This window comes from Protopterus annectens, chromosome 3.part1 (assembly GCF_019279795.1).
Source record: "Protopterus annectens isolate FY-2018-M chromosome 3.part1, PAN1.0, whole genome shotgun sequence".
In the NCBI taxonomy this organism is placed as follows: Eukaryota; Metazoa; Chordata; order Ceratodontiformes; family Protopteridae; genus Protopterus; species Protopterus annectens.
Window position 1 is genome coordinate 1,856,315,595 of NC_056732.1, and position 19,768 is coordinate 1,856,335,362.

Here is a 19,768-nt window from a genome sequence, read left to right on the forward strand (position 1 = left end):
GTCGGAAAAAACTTAAACCTTAACGCATGTATGAATGTAACAAACTGCTGATGCATCAATGTTTTATGGTTTCCAACTGTTTTAAAAGTATGAAACTACATACTTTTGAGAATGCTCCTAAACAGAGCTTTCATTTCCTGAATTTACTTTTGCAAGAAATGCTGCTAACACGCCTTCATTGTGATTGCATTACTAATTAAGGCGAGGGTGTGTTGCATAAAAACTTGACTCTGACACTGCATTTTACTTTTGCCTCTGATGAAGCTGTAGTTTTAACCACAGCGAAAACGCTTGTTTTAACAATAAAGTGCGTTAAGGTTTAAGTTTTTTCTGACTTCAGTGTGGCTTTATACGTGCAAGTGGATTTCAATTTCAGTGTTACAGCTTGTATTGCAAACAGCCTTCACAATAAGGACTTTAACATTTTTTTGGGCTTTACGGTGCTTGTCCGGACTGCTTTTGTGCATTTTACAAAATAAACAAATCATGCAAAAAATGGGTATAAATTTTGAAGTAAGAAGCAAATATAGACTCAAAACATATTTCTTCTTCCATTGTAAAACTACAATGTTAGCGTATAGACCCCCACATGCAGACCATCGCTACACCCTCTTGTTGTAAATAAATATCATTATCAAACAAAGCTGTTTCTTAACACTAATTCAATAAGTTGTTTAAAAAGAGGTACCTTCTTGTGCTCAATGCCTTTCTCATAAAGGTATTCACTAAACCATTCAATAACAGTGTTGTCTGGGATATATTTTTCTTTTACCTTCTATAAATTTTGTAGTCATGTAGCTGTTACTTATCTGATGCAGTTATTATAAGGACAAAAGTGCTTACTAAAAAATCTTTGGATTTTACATAGTGTGCTGTTTTGGATTACTTTGAAGTGTCATTTCCACTGCATTTGGGTTTTTATACCTCCTATTGTATTAGTTGTATCCTTCAACTGTGACAGTCCATTCCCTTGTCGGTAGCCTTTTGTGTGTTGTGGACTAGCACTGCAGTACAACCTAAGGGGGTGCCGTACACCTGAGGTGCCATCTGTCAGATTATACATTAAAATTAGGCCATATCAGCCTAGTAGTAACATAGTTGAATGTTACATTTTTCTCCCTACAAGATTTAAGCCTATCTAAACTTGTACTCTGACTGTGGCCTTAGGTTAGCTAAGCTGTCAAGCATAAAACTGTGCAGTGACTACCAGGCTCTTGGTGAATGTTGTATATTATTAACAGAAGCTATCAGAAACACAGTTAGTTCACTATGATGGTCCTATAGTCCTTTCAGTGAAACATGAGTCCACTATGTTTCTCTAGATGGCCCTCATTGGTGAGCTGAAAATGGGCTAACACACACAAAACTGTTAAAACTTAAAAAAGAAATACACAGCTGACATGCCTCTCAAAAACATAACTAATGTGCCTCTCTGCTACAACTGCACCTTGGAACTAAACAAAGCATTTCTCCATTACTTTTATAAAACAACTGACTCTATTTTATTTGTCAGCCTCCACAGAAATCCCCAATTTTTTGCTATTAATAACTTAATTTTCCCCAAAATATCCCTTCTTGTCTATTTCTTCTAAAACTCTTTATCCTGAAAAAAATCCCATAATGTTACTATAACAAGCTTTTTCACACTTTGGTCTAATAGTTCACCCTAATTCTTACCTCATTTTGTTTTTGCAAATTTTTAATTTTCCTCCTCAAACTGTGGATGATCTACTGTGAATTTATTTCTAAGTTATACATTCTGAAGTACTTAATACCTTTTTCTCTTCTGTAAAGAAATGTCAAGAAAAGTAAAACTAATACTGAAAATGAACACACTGGGTTTAACTGCATCCAAGCCCCCAATACGTTTACTCTGTGTAAAAAATGCCACTTTGAACTTGGTTTACCAGGAACCTAAAATTATAAAAAGAAAATATGACCTCATCTTCATTTTTGTTTCTGATAGCAAAGAACCCACCCCCTCCACACATACAATCCTGCCCCTAGAAAAACTGATTATATCAATTCTTCTTGAAAGACAAACTAATCTTACTTCATATCTTAATAATTTCTTTCATGTTATCACACATCCTGCAAAATTAAAAGTATCAGTTTCTCATCTGCTAATTCAATTAGTAAAAATGAAGTACTAACTATCACATTTAATGCACAGCAAATCCTCTGACTTAACAAAGTCTTTTTTTCTTAAATTAATCCCCAGACTATCCTCTAACAGTGCAAGGGCTAGCCATGTGCCTGAATGGATAAAGCATCTGACTCTGGCACAGAAGATTATAGGTTTGAGTCTGGTCATGGTCATCTAAAATGCAAGACAACAGCTTGTCTTCCTCATTAGTATAGTGGTGAGTATCCCCACCTGTTATGAGGTAGACCAGGGTTTGATTCCCTAATGGGGAATAGATGACGCTTTTGATTCTGGCAGTTAGTACAGGGAGTTAAGGCTGTCATCTGTAGCTCCTGTGGTATAATGTTTATTCCTTCAGCCCTTATTTGCCTACTGTGTATTTTGAGCAATCACTTAACCAGACATTGCTCCTGGATCTTACCTGAAAAGGGACTTTGTGTCCAGTCAGCCTACCTGGCTAGCAAATGGGTATTATTATCTCTGGTCTAGTACTCCCAAAAGCAATGCTACCAGCTGTAGGTTTTCAAGGGTACCAGGATTTCTGAGAGATCTGGGTTGCATGGCTAAATTTAAAAATGCCCCAGTGGTTGTTAGCCTACTACAAACCCAAGAACCAATAATCGTTAAAACTTTACTCATAATGCTGCATATGAAAGAACTATTCTAAAACTCATATTCACTCTGTGGCACTCAGGACAAAGTCCTGCTTGCAACCTAGGTATCTGGATTCATTTATGGACCCAGCATTACAGCAGCCAGGCAAGGAGAAAGAGAAGTGAAGGAGTATTGCCCAGTTGTTTCTGGGGGGGGGGGTGCACACACTCATGGGCCCGATGGGCAGTGTGATTTCCCTGCTAGAGACCAGGAAAACCACCTCTTATACTTTAAGTAGAGGAGTGGGCCTGTTTGACAGAAAACATCTAATGCGGAAGTGAGGGGACAGCTGTCACTGCAGCCCATCACATGTTCTTTCCCTGATGCCTCACTGGGTATATGCAAGAGGATTGTTCTGCGTGTAAAAAAAAAAACTGAATCCACGACTTATGGCTGTCTGAATGGCGACCACTCCCATTTAACTTTCAAACCAGTGATGGGAAATTAATTAACTAATTGAGCAGGAGGGTTAGATGACTGACAGACAGAGCAAACAGACAAAAAAAGTCATCCATATTCACCTTCCACCTCACCTGTTCTGTTGTAACGTTAACCTTCATGCATAAAAAAATCAAAAAGTACAAAGGAACATCTCAACTTACTCCAACCTCCACACTCCTTTCTTCTAAGGACATTATCATCATGAACTCCAACCTTCACACTCACCTTTCTTCTAAAGACATCATTATCATGGGACTCCAACCTCCACATTCGCCTTTCTTCTAAAGACAACCTCATCATGGGACTCCAAGCTCCACATTCGCCTTTCTTCTAAAGACATCATCATCATGGGACTCCAAGCTTCACATTCAACTTTCTTCTAAAGACATCATCATCATCATGGGATTCCAAGCTCCACATTCACCCTTCTTCTAAAGACATCATCATCATGGGACTCCAAGCTCCACATTTGTCTTTCTTCTAAAGAGATCATCATCATGGGACTCCAAGCTCCACATTTGCCTTTCTTCTAAAGACATCATCATCATCATGGGATTCCAAGCTCCACATTCACCCTTCTTCTAAAGACATCATCATCATGGGACTCCAAGCTCCACATTCGCCTTTCTTCTAAAGATATCATGATCATTGGACTCCAGGCTCCACATTCGTCTTTCTTCTAAAGACATCATCATCATGGGACTCCAAGCTTCACATTCAACTTTCTTCTAAAGACATCATCATCATCATGGGATTCCAAGCTCCACATTCACCCTTCTTCTAAAGACATCATCATCATGGGACTCCAAGCTCCACATTCAACTTTCTTCAAAAGACATCATCATCATCATGGGATTCCAAGCTCCACATTCACCCTTCTTCTAAAGACATCATCATCATGGGACTCCAAGCTCCACATTCGCCTTTCTTCTAAAGACATCATCATCATGGGACTCCCAACATTCACACTCACCTTTTTCTAAAGACATCATCATGTGACTCCAACCTCCGCACTCACCTTTTTTTAAAGACATCATCATCATGGACTTTAGAAATTCATAACATACTTTTTTATTTACAAGTTAAACCTCTCTGAAGTCCCCTCCCAAGACCTTTGTAAAATCTTTTTTAAAGTTCAGTTTTTCCATCAACTCACTGGTGTTGCTATGGGGACAGCATTGGCCCCATTTTATTCTAAGATTATTTTGTAATTGGGAAGATAATTTTATCTTTAATTCTAGGTTAAATAAAACATTGGATTGTATGCCAGATTTTTGGAAGGCAGTTTTGTCATCCAGAAAGGAACAAGACATGGGTTGGACAACCTGTTCACTTACATGGAATTAACCAGCATTTTTTTAAGATTTACTTATATATTGGAAAAGATGGCCATCAATTGTTTAGATATGACACTTTATAAGGATGTCACACAAAAATTTTACAAATCCATGATATACAGGAAACACATTTTTCAAATGCATACTTACATTTTAATAACTGCCACCTATAGAATCAGAAGTCTAGGTTCATAGGTTCATAGTACAAGGCTATCAGCCCTAGGGCCTATACAAGCCTAGCCATAACAATTCCCTGGCTATTTCTTCCGACATTATTTACTTCCCTGGACCCCTGTCTAGCAGGGCGACTGACGTGATCCCTGGGGTGAATTTCCTTTCTCCCATCCAATCATCAAGGTTCCTTTTGAAGAGGGCCAAAGAGGCACTCTGTTTGACATGTACGGGCAATCTATTCCAGAGTCTGGGGAGTCTCTGGGTCAGGAACCTATCCCTCCAGCATGTTTTGTTTATTGTGATGACAAGGTTTAGATGCCTGGAGCGTGTGGCTCTGCGGGATGGGGATTTCTTTAAATGTAGCATGCCCAACAGCTCTGAGTCTGACATGGCCTTGTATGTTAAGCAGGGATCGCCTCTGAATGGACGATATGCAACAGAGTACAGGTGGAGTTTTTTAAGGCGGTCAGCGTACGGCATCTGCTTTAGGCCTGTGATTCTTTTAGTGAGGTATTTCTGCGGCCTTTCCAGTTGTTGCAGATGTCTTGAGAGGTACATACCAAATGGGGCATTGTATTCTATAATGGGTCTAATGAGGGATGAGTACAGTGGGACAATGACCTCCTTTTTTCTGGATGAAAAGCCCTTAGTGATGAAGTGTGCCACATCGAAGGATTTCCTGACTGTTGTGGTGATGTGGTTATCGAAGGTGAGACCACTGTCCACCTGTGTCCCTAAGTCTCTTATCACACTTTCGGTGTTTAGTGTACTGCCACCTATATGGTAATTCACGGATACATGTTTTTTCCCAAAGGGGATAACTATACATTTCTTGGCATTGAGCTTGAGCCCATGGCTCTGGCACCAAGCATCTGTTTCTGTAAGGCCCTTTTGTAGAGTATCTACATCATCTGGGGACTCAATAATGGCTCCCAGTTTGCAGTCATCTGCGAACTTTGTAAGCCACAGTCCCTTAGTGTTGGCCTGTACTTCGGAGAAGTAGATGCCAAACAAGAGCGGTCCCAGGACTGAACCCTGAGGTACTCCACTTGTCACTTGTCTGGAGCTGGATTTGGAGTCGGCTACTTTTACAGTGTGGGTTATATCAGTAAGCCAGTTAGCAACCCATTGGGTGACGTAGGGATTAATGCCTAGCTTAGTAAGTTTATCTATAATTCCAGAGTGGGGGATGGTGTCAAAGGCCTTGGCAATGTCTAGATAGGCTGCTGTGGATCACCTTACCCTTGTCCATGGCTCTGGAGACTGATTCTTTTAGATAAACCCCTGAGACATTAAATTACTTATGTTATCCTAATGGTATAGGTATCTTGAAGTTTTAATGTACACACTTTTGAATGCTTATGTTTTTATTTATATGTATGATTTTTATATATATTTATATGTACTCTTTAGCGTCAGATGCACTACTTTTATGTCCATTTTTAACAATTGTTATTCATTCAAGAGTGATATATCTGAAGGTTTCTATGACTATGTGTTTTTCCAACTGCATACAAGCTATATACCTTTAAGGATATAGCCTTATTTTATCAGATGTTTGATATGAGATGTTTCATTGGTTTATTATGTAAGTAGTGTGGTATTTAAATGATTCTGAATGTTGGTTTTTATTTTAAGTCTGATGAAGCGTCCAGTGAGATGCGAAAGGGCTTACTTTTTTCAGTAAAGAAGTTGTTCCTTTCATATACATCTGTGGATTTATAGTCATATGAGTTGACAATCCTCCTGGCTTACTTCGATTGTCGTGGAGTATTCATCTTTTCTTAGTTTGGATTTGCTTCAGTCACATGTTAGGTGATACCTTACCCTGAGGTTTGGTTTTGGATATTCATTACTGATTCGAAGAAGTCAATCAGGTTCAGGAGACAAGATCGGCCCTTCACGAACCCAAACTGGGTGGGGTCCAGTGTTTGAAGGTTGCCAATGTCTTTGTTTATAAGTTCCATGATAATATGCTCCATGGCCTTGCAGATAAGGCTCGTCAGACTGATGGGATGGTAGTTCCTGGGATCCAAGGTGGATCCCCCCTTGTGGAATGGGATAACTGTAGCTCTGTGCCACTCAGTGGGCACAAAACCTGAGGTGAGGCTATGATTAAACATGACACTTAGGTGAGGTGCCAGTTCATATTGTAGTTCATGTAGTACACAGCCCGGGATGTCATCTGGTCCCATGGATGCTGTACTCTTAGCTTTGGAGAGTGCGTTTTTTACCTGTGTGGCCATTATTACCGGAATTTGGCAATCTTCCGGTATTGAGCTGGGCCATTTAGGGGATGAGAGGGGGGTGAAGTTGGCACTGAGCTCTAAGGATTTCTAAAGATTCTAAGGGGAGGTGGTGCACTTATCGTCTATTATTCAGACAACAGTATTTTTTCAAAGGAGAGTAAGGGGTTGAAAAAATGTTTCAGTATAGGGCTAACCTAAAGAATTAACCAACGCTGTACTGCAAGAAATTACACTAGTTAGACAAACAACATTTGTACCTATCTTGGGGGACAGAAATTACACTTTTGATCACATTATGAATGATGGATAAAGATGTCAGTTAATTGTTTTACCTTATGCAGGAGATTCATACATACATGCTAAAGCAAAGCTTATTAATGAAAGAGTGTGGTATTTGTAGAAACAACATTTAAAGTATATTTTCAAAACTAATGAGGGAAAACAAGAAAAATACAAGGCACACATGCGTAAATGTGGTAGATGCAAATGATGAACATATATCAAAGACAGCCCCTTTGTCATGGTACAGTCTTGCCCTAAAATCATTCCATGTGGCACAAGATCTGATTATAAGACACACGGGGTGGTACACTTTGCTAATCGCCTCTTGTCTGATGCTTTTTATATAGGAAAAACAGAAAGGAGTTTATACAAAAGAATTCAGGAACACTTGCATGATATGAAGAGAAAATATATCAGGAGAGCACTTTGCATTCACTCTTTTGTGAAAATTTTAGAATTGTTTTTTTTTTTATTTTGGTAAAGATTCCTGTAAAGACAAGAGGAGGCCCCTGGTGGTAACAGGAAGCTAGTATGGTAGCTCTGTTTGGATGCCACAAACTGACCATGGTTAAATGACAAGGGTATCAATAAACAATGTATTAAAACTGACATCTGCTAAATGGAATAATATTTTTGGTCATATAAGCCTTTTAAAAATACACATAAACACTATATTTATATTTGTTATATGCAGGATTCTTTTTTTTAATATTTCTATTCTTACATGGTATTTGTTTATATGTTGCTGTATGTTTCTTTCAGCTGTTTTTAATCTCATTTTATTTTATCCAATCACGTCTGCAAGATTTGGTCAGCTGATGCTGTTGTATCACATGACACATTCAAGGTATACTGCATAAAAGAAAGTGTATCAGTGATTTCACACATTTCTGAAGAAGAAGAAAAAGAAGAATGCGCAGAGGATGAAAGCATTTAAATAAAGTTTTACAGCCTCAGGGATATTACTCTTCAGGGCTTATTTTTTGTCTTTTGGAAGACAGTTGAACAGACTAGTAAAGCCTCCATTCGTTAACAATGAATTTTTCTTGTTTGATAAAAAATTCAGAATCAGTCACTGCCTGGCCTTTCCAATACTTAAGTTTTTTAGATAAGCTGTAGCTTATCGTTATTAATATTTTTGAACATCAGGTAAAATGTGTGAGGATATTTAGCTGATGCAAGTGACAGAAGTATGTTTTTATATTTTACTTCTGTTGACTCACAGAAGCTTAAATAATTAGTAAACAAGCCCTTCAAAGAAAATACTATTTTTCAAGGGTGTTTCTCCAATAAAATACATTCATTAGTGTATTTTCCATGTACTAAAAAGTTGTTACAATGGTGACATGTAACAACAAATTTCACAATAAAACTGCAAGCTACAAGTAACTTGAAATTTCAGACATTATGTCTGTATTTAACAGACAAAACACAAGAATTATGTTAACATTTTTAGTATTTTTTTTTATTTATTTATTCAGTTAGTTGCTGACATTACTATTTATTTAATTATTTATTGACATTTGTTTACTGGGAAAGTTCATTGGGCAAGGCTAGCCCATTTTCAGTGGAGGTGTGGGTAGAAAAGCTCCAGAGAACAAACATAGAGTACAAAACAAAACAAGCTCCATGGAACATACAAAGCATACAAACCATTGTAAAATTAAACATTTTACTTAAGAAGTACCTTACTGACTAAAGCAGTACATTTAAAATAGCTGCTAGACATTCTTCAAAAATAAGCATATGCACAAAAAAGATAAAAATAAAATATGCACTACAATCAGTGGGGCAGTTAGCTGATGTATGTTGCAAAATTATGTTTGTATTTTATTACAATTTGCTTACAGCAACTTTGTTAATTGTAAAGCTTGGGTATGTTAAATGAAAGGTTGGCTAAATAGGGGAATGTCAGTTGCTTATTCCGCAAAATGGAGAATTAGCAGATTATAGCATTAGCCAACTTTATACCTATAAATAGATGACCTGAAATATATACACCAGTGAATGTGAAGAAAAACTATTTAAGTCGAAGAAGGGATAATTATTTGACTACAGAGTAATTCTGAATAAGCATCTCCCTCATTTGCTATGCATCTAGTATTGCTGTGTGGCAGTATGTGTCAGATTTTACCATGTCTAGGGATGTACAAGAGAAACGTGTTAATAATTTTTATATGTTATTAATGCATTGCTCACATTTTCTACACGGTGAACTACGAGAAATATGATGGTGCTTTTTTCCAAGTTTTGATATAAATAAATGTCAGCTCATCAAAATAAGTTAGTAATGGATACAGATATAGACTGTCTCCATATAATAAAGGGATATAAGGTAGAAGTGATAGATACAGATATAAACTGACCCCATATAATGATGGGCTATAAGGTAGAAGTGATAGATACAGACAGAAACTGACCCTATATACTAGGGAAATAAGGTAGGAGTGATGGATACAGATGTAAATTTTCTCCATATAATAAGGGGGATAAGGGGGGAGTGCAGATAATTTGGGAAGAATGAGGATTACTGGAGTAGAGTGAGGAAGAAAACAGAGATGAGTTTTACAGCGTTATATAGTTTGGGTCTAGGTAGGCATGGCTGTCTGTACAATGACAGTTACTTTAGAAGAAGATGGTGATGAAGCAGCTAGCGATTCGAAAACAGAACCACTTAAATTAGCAAAAAGACCTAGGACAACGGATGAATATGTGAAAATAATCCAGGTAGATTAATGGAGTTCTACAGTAATCTATCAAGCTGGGATGTGAAGAAAAACTATTTAAATGTGAACAAATGATGACTATTTGACCACAGAGCAATTCTGAATGAGATGCATCCAGCTCACTTGCTGTGTCTATCACTGTTATAATGATAAAGAAATTAACGACTACTATTGATCATAGTATTATTTCCCAGTTTATGATTGTAGATATCAACAGAGAAAGACCTGAGATCAGACTGCTGGTAAAGGTGATACGAATCTACCTTAGTAGGCAAGATTACATCTGTATGAAAATTACACTTACTTAGAATTGAAGTATAGAATTACAAAACAGTGTAAGAAATGTCTCTGTGTGGAAGATTTAAAGTCCATACATTTCTAGTTAATCACTGTATATTAATCAGATCAGAAAATAGAAGTAGCGAACTTAAACTCGTCAAGTCAAAAAAATAATATTTCTTCTTCTTCTTTCAGCTTTTCCCGGTTAGGGGTTGCCACAATGGATCACCTGTCTGCTCTTGATTGGCAGTGGAGTTTTACAGTGTCGTGTTGCCAGTCCGGCACCCAACCTTCCACAGAAGGCACACACACGCACTCACGCCTAGGGCCAGTTTAGAGTATCCAATCCACCTACAGCATGTCTTTGGGATGTGGGAGGAAACTGGAGCACCCGGAGGAAACCCACGCGACCACAGGGAGTACATGCAGACTCCACAAAGAAGGCACTCCTGCCGAGGATCGAACCAGAGAACCTCTTGCTGTGAGGTGGCAACGCTAACTGCTGCACCACCGAGGCCACCCCAAGTCAAAAAAATAATACAAAATATATAATTTCAAATATTGTACAGAATTACGAAGTATTCAAAATTAATCCAAGCAAGGCAGGCAGTCTGTTTCCAGTTGAGAATCCTTTATTAAGTACACAGACAAGCAATCCAAGTAAAACAAAAATAAAAGACTAATAGTTTCCTCACAAGCCTGAAGAAGTGTAGAAGGACAAAAGCGATCTTTGTTAACAATAGGTTATGAAAATAGAATATGATTTTTACAATTGATTTTTTACATGCAAAGTGTATATGTATATATTTATATATATTTTCTGATTGCCAAATGGACTAAGGTTGATATATTTCCAGCCATGTAGTATATTGTCTTGGATAAAATCAACCTATTATTAACAAAGATTGCTTTTGTCCTTCTAGACTTCTTCAGGTCTGAAGAGGTACCACATCATTATAAATTGTATTTAATGTACGTAAGGGTTATATTATTATGACAGCTACTAAGTAGGGCAGGACCAGCTGGAATGTCACACTGATGGGGGAAGGGTTGTGAATTTAACATCTGTACCAATAACACTTTGTTTTACAGTACAATAAACCACTCCCTTGCCTGATAAAAAGTATATATATATATATATATATATATATATATATATATATTTAGAATACATGTGAGGAAACTATTACTCTGTTATTTTTGTTTTACTTGGATTGCTTGTCTATGTACTTAATAAAGGATTCTTGACTGGAAACAGACTGCCTGCCTTGCTTGGATTACTTTGAATACTTAGTAATTCTGTACAATATTTCAAATTATAAATTTTTTATTATTTTTTTGACTTAAGATGAATTTAAGTTCGCTACTTCTACTACTATTATTTGATCTGATTAATATACAGTGATTAACTAGAGATATATATGGACTGAAATCTTCCACACAGATAGGTTTTTTACACTGTTTTGTTTTTGGTTTCACTATACTTGTTTAGTGGGTTGTTTGAGACTTCGAGGATACCACGGAGATTGCTTGTTTTTTTTTTTTGGAAGTATAGAATTACCAGGCTAAAAATGATGTTACTATGTTTGGGATTGTGGAACTAGACTAGATTCTACCATGACAGTTTGTATACACAACTGTCACTGGTGGGTATAGTTATATTAGAAATATGCAAGACTGATTCTCACAAGTTCAACTTGCAAAATAGTCCTCTAAGGTCAGGTAAGTTAAAAGGTGTAAAGCTCCCAGGTTACCTCAAAAAAAGGCAGTTATCAAGAGCTGACTTCACAAGATGATGTAACCTGAAGCAAACTGGTAAAGCCAATGTCATTCACAGTATTTTGTTTGTCAAAGAAGAATAACAAGTTTCTTGACCAGTTCACAACTTCACGTCACATGACAATGCCATTCTTTTCAATAGGTACAATTCTCAACTAAGGGTAACACATCAGAGACCCCCCCTTACCTAAGGAGATCATGTTCTCATAGTTCTGCACCATCACCTCTCTGTGCAGCTCTTTCTGCTGTTTATTCAGCATCGCCCACTCCTCTCCTGAAAACTCAACAGCAACATCTTCAAAACTTTCTGGTACCTGAAAGAAGACAGAATTGTGTTGTTTTTTTTTTTTTGGCTACATTGTACAAACAGATAAAAATAAAATGTGACTGAGTACATAATCGACTCTTGCTAAAAATTCAGAAAGTAAATTGATACAGTTTATTCTCCCCACTCTGTTTGATGACAGGCATGTGAAAACACAACTATTTTATGATGAGTTAGCATCCAGGATAACTACTTATGTTCACTCATTACTTTTATGACAACATTTCAATTAAAGTACAATTAGCAGCAAAAGATACTTAACAGGAACAGAAAAATTAAAAAATACACACAAATTACACGAATGGATGACACCCTGCATCCTTTTGTGTCAAACAATCTTTCTGTAAAGATTTTAAACAACAAAATAACATATAGCACATAAGTACGAATTTTTAGTGACAGAACATATAGCAACATTTCAAAGTATTATAACAGACCTGAAACCAACAGTGACATTCCTGGAATAAATGTTTTAACAACCAAAAGCTAAAAGTGCCTACCAGACAAACAGACTGATCAGGATTGTACATCAGCAACCGAGTCTTAAGCTTGCTTTGATTAATGGAGTTCATTACAGAGATCCAGCCTGGCATTACCACTTTAAAAGGAAGGAATGAAAGTCAAACTAGGAAAAAAGATTTAATGCAGATATAATCTGAAAGCGAGTTTTCTAGTGAGAAACGTATTACTTAAATTTGTCATTAATTCTGAAAGAAAGAAGAAAATTTAGGGACATATATAGTACATAAAGAGGTCCACAACATGGTAATAAAGAATTTAACTATGGAGAAAAGTTCTATAATCATAAAGTACTTCTCTTGGATTGATTTGAATTAAAACAGCTTGTTACCAGGATGCTTAATATTTATAAGCTTCAGAGGCACAATTTTGTCACTAAAGTGCGATTGCAAAGGATAAACTGTGGTACAAGATCTCAAAATATGCAAAACATTGGCAGATAAGTAGGAAACATTGGTCCTTTGGGAGTTAGGTGTGCACCAAAATCTATCATACAGTGGGTATAAAAAGTTGTTTTTAAAAGGATACAGTGTAAAGTACCACTCCAAAGGTGAGTTCAAACTTAATTGTTTGACAGTATAGGATCCACTTTCTTCCAATATATGGAGTGAAAAGGCTAGCTGCCACAAATCATGTGTAAACTAAACTTGTATGGGGTTGTCATGGGATTAGAGAGGAGTAGTACGTAGTTTAGTTTAAGAACACTTAAAGTACGTATTTGTACTGAATGACACTTTTAAAATTCATGTGAAGTCCCAGTAATGTTTTCATTTGAAATATAACCAATACAAAGGTTACAGTAAAATTTGGAAGCACGTCAGAAAATCTTAGCAAAGAAGTCAGCCACAGTAAATGATGCAAGACCGTGGCAGGATTCATGAAGGTTACCACAAAGTGTACACTGTGTGTACACTTAATGTAACCATTCGGAGACAATAGACAGCACAAGCATTGCGGCTGTGTTGCTCAGGTGTAGCACACTTTGTGATAACCTTTATGAATCTGACTCAACTATTCCACTTGCTATTAAAATGTGTGGGTTGGAGACAGTTGTTGAACAAAATGTCTGATTTCAAGTAGTTCCACTTCTCTCTTATCTCTGAAAATGCTTACACAAATCAAGTATGAACCTGTCTGGCAGTTGGTGCAGAGCTGTTGACAAGACACTTCCTTTTGTACAGAGTTTGATTCCCACAGCTTTCATTTGCCTGCTGTGTGATACTGAGCAAGTCACTTACCCAGACAGTGCTTTGGGGCAATTGGGACTTTGGGCCAGGCTCCTTAATGGCTTCCTGGACTGTATGCTTAATAACTACATCTGAATACGGTGGCTTCACATGTTAGAGAGTATAGAGAGCGACGGTAGTGAGAGTATTGCATGCAGAGAGGTACAGCCCATGGTTTACGTGCATAACCAAATGTCATTGTCTTTGGAAGACAAAAGAAGCTTAAAAAGCTTAGAAGACTGTGTTACGAGACACCAATAAAATCTGGAAGTGTAACGTATTCATGTGTTTTAGGAGATGACAGTTTATAATAGGATACTCAGATTTAGAGAACCATATATATTTGAATGATTCATTAAGAATCATATTGAAGAACTTTTTTTGGAACAGACTGACAAGTTTAGACAGAAAAATAATTTATGAAATACAGTCACATTAATAACTGAGGTCTTCAAAGGCTTTAAAAAGTTCTGAGTTCACCATTTACTTATAACTTTGGATCTTTTCTACTCAGACCTCCACTGAAAATGGGCTTCTACCCAGCTGGCCTTTCCTGGTAATCAAATGCCAATAAAGAAATATCTTGCTGAACTAGGGACTAAGATTTACTAACATAATTGAGGTCATAATAACTAAAAGTAGTTCAAAGACATGAACACTTGAAATAATTTTAATATTGAACAAATATAGTTATACTGTTATAATCATCAGGGAAGGTGAATATTACAGATTTGTATAAACTTAGATTGTTGATAGAGAAGATTTTGTACATTCTACAAGATCTAACCTCTCATAATTTAATATTGTTCTGACATTTACCTGTTTATTTCTTGTGCCATGCTTGTCTTAACCACTATGGCAAATTGCTACAGGTAGCATTGTGTACTATTGTCTTTTTATTTATTTTATTTTTTTATTTATCCTTTGTTGACTTGGTCAGTACTACTAGGCTAATGTCCTCTTTTCAGGTGAGACCTGAGATTGCATTGGTACTAGGCTATCAGCCCTAGGGCCTATACAAGCCTAGCCATAACAATTCCCTGGCTATTTCTTCCCACATTATTTACTTTCCTGGACCCCTGTCTAGCAGGGCGACTGACGTGATCCCTGGGGTGAATTTCCTTTCTCCCATCCAATCGTCAAGGTTCCTCTTGAAGAGGTCCAAAGAAGCACTCTGCTTGACATGTATGGGCAATCTATTCCAGAGTCTGGGGAGTCTCTGGGTCAGGAACCTATCCCTCCAGCATGTTTTGTTTATTGTGATGACAAGGTTTAGATCCCTGGAGCGTGTAGCTCTGAGGGATTGGGATTTCTTTAAGTGTAGCATGTCCAACAGCTATGGGTTTGACATGGTCTTGTATGTTAAGCAGAGATCGCCTCTGAGTAGACGATATGCGACAGAGTATAGCTGGAGTTTTTTAAGGCTGTCAGCGTAGGGCATCTGCTTTAGGCCTGTGATTCTTTTAGTGAGGTATTTCTGAGGCCTTTCCAGTTGTTGCAGATGTCTTGAGAGGTACATACCAAATGGGGCGTTGTATTCTATAATGGGTCTAATGAGGGATGAGTACAGTGGGACAATGACCTCCTTTTTTCTGGATGAAAAGCCCTTCATGATGAGGTGTGCCACATAGAAGGATTTCCTGACTGTTGTGGCGATGTGGTTATCGAAGGTGAGACCACTGTCCACCTGTGTCCCTAAGTCTCTTATCACACTTTCTGTGTTTAGTGTACTGCCACCTATATGGTAATTCATGGATACATGTTTTTTCCCAAAGGGGATAACAATACATTTCTTGGCATTGAGCTTGAGCCCATGGCTCTGGCACCAAGCATCTGTTTCTCTAAGGCCCTTATGTAGAGTATCCACATAATTTGGGGATTCAATAATGGCTCCCAGTTTGCAGTCATCTGCAAACTTTGTTAGCCAGAGTCCCTTAGTGTTGACCTGTACTTCAGAGAAGTAGATGCCAAACAAGAGCGGCCCCAGGACTGAACCCTGAGGTACTCCACTTGTCTCTTGTCTGGAGCTGGATTTGGAGTCGGCTACTTTTACAGTGTGGGTTCTATCAGTAAGCCATTTAGCAACCCATTGGGTGACATAGGGATTAATGCCCAACTTAGTAAGTTTATTTATGATTCCAGAGTGGGGGATGATGTCAAAGGCCTTGGCAAGGTCTAGATAGGCTGTGTGGTCCACCTTACCCTTGTCCATGGCTCTGGAGACTGATTCAAAGAAGTCAATCAGGTTCAGGAGACAAGATCGGCCCTTCACAAACCCAAACTGGGTGGGGTCCAGTGTTTGAAGGTTGCCAATGTCTTTGTTTATAAGTTCCATGATAATACGCTCCATGGCCTTGCAGATAAGGCTTGTCAGACTGATGGGACGGTAGTTTCCGGGATCCACGATGGATCCCCCCTTGTGGATTGGGATAACTGTAGCTCTGCACCACTCAGTGGGCACGAAACCTGAGGTGAGGCTATGATTAAACATGACACTTAGGTGAGGTGCCAGTTCATATTGTAGTTCATGTAGTACACAGCCCGGGATGTCATCTGGTCCCATGGATGCTGTATTCTTGGCTTTAGAGAGTGCATTTTGTACCTGTGTGGCCGTTATTACTGGAATTTGGCAATCTTCCGGTATTGAGATGGGCCATTTAGGGGGTGAGAGGGGGGTGAAGCTGGCACTGAATCTATCTGCCAGGATATTGGCAATATCCTTCGGATCAGTATATTTAATGCCATTCTGTTTTAGCTCAGAGCAGATCTGAGCATGGCCATTTAGATTCTTGACATAGTTATAGAATGCTTTGTGGTTGTCTTTGGAATCTTTGGCAATTTTATTTTCATAACTAGCTTTGGAGGATTTTATGAGGCATCTCAGTTTCTTACTGAGGCTAGTAAGGGAGTTTTTTGAATCCTGGGATTTTCCTCTTTTCTGCAAAAGTTTCTTCCTTTTGTTGTAAAGTTTGTTTATGGCAGGGGACCACCAGATTGGCGTCCTTTTTTTGGATGAGAGCATTTTGGTTCTATTTGGGATGGTACAATTCATGCATGAGTGGATGTGCTCGTACAGTGCCTTAGTGTAGGATTCAGCAGTTGAACCTTCAGTTCCCGTTTGCATGGGTGTCATGAAGTTTGTCACTTCTGACTTGAGTAGCAGGAAGTTGGCTTTGGAAAAGTTTTTTATGGTGGTTTCTTTACTGGGGGGTGGGGGTGGGATGTGGATGTTAAGGGTGATTAGCTTATGGTCAGACCTGACTAACGAGGGGGTGACCATAGGTATGGAGCATTGACTTCTACTTTTAGGGGAAATTTGGCCAGGATATCTAGGAGCATTCCCTACTCTTTTTTGATAGGTGCTGTGGAATCCTTTACATCCACCTAAGCTATCACTAACTACACGGATGAGACCTCAATTTAATGTCTCATCCAAAGGAAGACACACGCAGGAGTGCAGCCCCCCCACTCCCATTATTACACTGCAGTGTCAGCAATCCAGTCACGTAGAGTGGAAAGAGAATCCACGGTCTTCTGGCCTTCCAGCACTCGAGGTGAGTGTGTTCCCTGTTGCACCATTGACACTGACACCATCCTGCACTTACTATGTGCAAATATATGCATTGTGGATGTATTTTTGTTGCATTCACAAAATGAGTAATGGAGCCTTTTCCCCATGGGCCTGTGCTGAAAATGGGCTCTGTGCCCAGATGGACATTCATAGTAAACAAAAGTAATAAATAAATAAGTAGGACTGAAAATATTCCATGGCCTTTTTGATTTGTGGGAAATCATTACTTGTGCAGGGGGCGGCCATGGTGGTGCAGCGGTTAGCGTTGCCGCCTCACAGCAAGAGATTCTCCGGTTCGATTCTCGGCTGGGGTGCCTTCTGTGTGGAGTCTGCATGCCCTCCCTGTGGTCACGTGGGTTTCCTCCGGGTGCTCCGGTTTCCTCCCACACCCCAAAGACATGCTGTAGGTGGATTGGACACTCTAAATTGGTCCTAGGTGTGAGTGTGTGCATCTGTGTGCCTTCTGTGGAAGGTTGGGCGCCAGGCTGGCAACTCGACACCGTAAAACTCCACTGCCAATAATGAGCGGACAGGTGATCTGCTGTGGCGACCCCTAACCGGGAAAAAGAAGAAGAAGAAGGAAATCATTACTTGTGCAATGGAAACATTTTGGATTTTTCGTACCCTACCCACTATGTTCCTTTTGTAATTTTATTTATTTAACGTTTGTTTACTGGGAATGTCTGACTTGGAACAAAGCCACTTTTCAATGGAGGCCTGGGGAGAAACACTCCGGGCACATGTCTTTATGATGTGGGAGGAAACTGGAGCACCCAGAGGAAACCCACAAGAATGTAGGCAGGACATGTAGACTCTGCACAGAAGGCACCCCAGCTGAGAATCAAACCGGAGAACCTCTTGCTGTGAGATGACAATGCAACCGCTGCACCACTGCACCTCAGATGCTCTTGAGTTGCCCACCCATTATATAAATATCAGTTTAGAAGCTCCTCCCAGTCTTACCTCATTTGCACACACTAAGGTCATATTGGAAAGACACTCCGCATACAATGTAAGGCTTCAGTTATATTCCCTTTCATATCTTAGCACCTGCTATATGCATGTTAGAATACTTACAGCATTAATCCCTTTTCCAGTTTATTTTTTATTTAATCTGCAATATCTGGGATGAGATTATAAATAAGTGAGAGCCTGTAACCCTCTTCTGAGGAATAAGCTTGTAATTAGTGTTACTGTGAGCCAGACTGGAAGTAACGCGACTGGTTTGTTCCTGGTGAGAGAAGGAGCACAGACACATTAATTCCTAACTGTTTCTGATTAGGTGTGGGACTTCCCCAATTGATCTAGTTGCCATTTCAGTGAGAATCTCTTTAATTTAAATTTCAAGTCATGACACAGCTCAGTGTTTTACTGCAAAGCTGATGAATAAGAAACTCAGTGCGTCTATCAAGAGAAGACAATATCAAAGCTACTATCCACAGCAACATCTAGGGCATGACTAACAATTGTTGGAAAATCTGCAACCTACTTCTTAGAACCACCTTGGGATTAGTCCTGCTAAAAAAAGAAACAACTTCTGGCTGTTTGCAATTACAGTAAAACCAACACTAATAGGATCATAGGTTAGTACTAAGCTAACTGCCCTTGCAAGCCATTTTAAGCCTAGCCATTTATCCCTTGTGAGATTCAAACCCTGCACCTTGTGTTTGTGAAGCAAACACCTTAACCATTAGGCCACCCTCCCAACCTGTTGTTATGGAACGCTTCACAAATTTGCGTGTCATCCTTGCGCAGGGGCCATGCTAATCTTCTCTGTATCGTTCCAATTTTAGTATATGTGCTGCCAAAGCAAGCACAAAGAAACAGCTTCTGCAAGGCTCAAACCCAGGACCCTATACACTACAGTCACAGTAGTTAACCACTAAGCCATCAAATAATAACCAGGTAATAGATAATTGGGTGAATCACCACTTAATTCAGGGTTCCTTCTATCTATTATATCACTATGGCAGTTCAGCAGATTATATGGCAATTTACCAGATTAAGGAGTTAGTAAATTATCTGATCACTCACAGGTCTCAGTCAACATGGACTGTCAG

General features: G+C 38.7%; 1 protein-coding gene and 1 non-coding gene across 2 annotated transcripts in view; both read right to left on the minus strand.

Moving 5' to 3' along the window:
- The window catches only part of LOC122798767 (zinc finger protein 883-like), a 205,655-nt gene that overhangs the window by 117,227 nt on the left and 68,660 nt on the right, over positions 1 to 19,768 (minus strand). The window contains exon 2 of the mRNA XM_044067878.1: positions 12,255 to 12,381. Within this exon, the coding sequence (XP_043923813.1) occupies positions 12,255 to 12,381 (127 nt within the window). The remainder of the gene's footprint in view (positions 1 to 12,254; positions 12,382 to 19,768) is intronic.
- On the minus strand, positions 19,419 to 19,525 carry LOC122798994. The gene has a single exon (XR_006364386.1). It is a non-coding gene; the product is annotated as a U6 spliceosomal RNA (small nuclear RNA).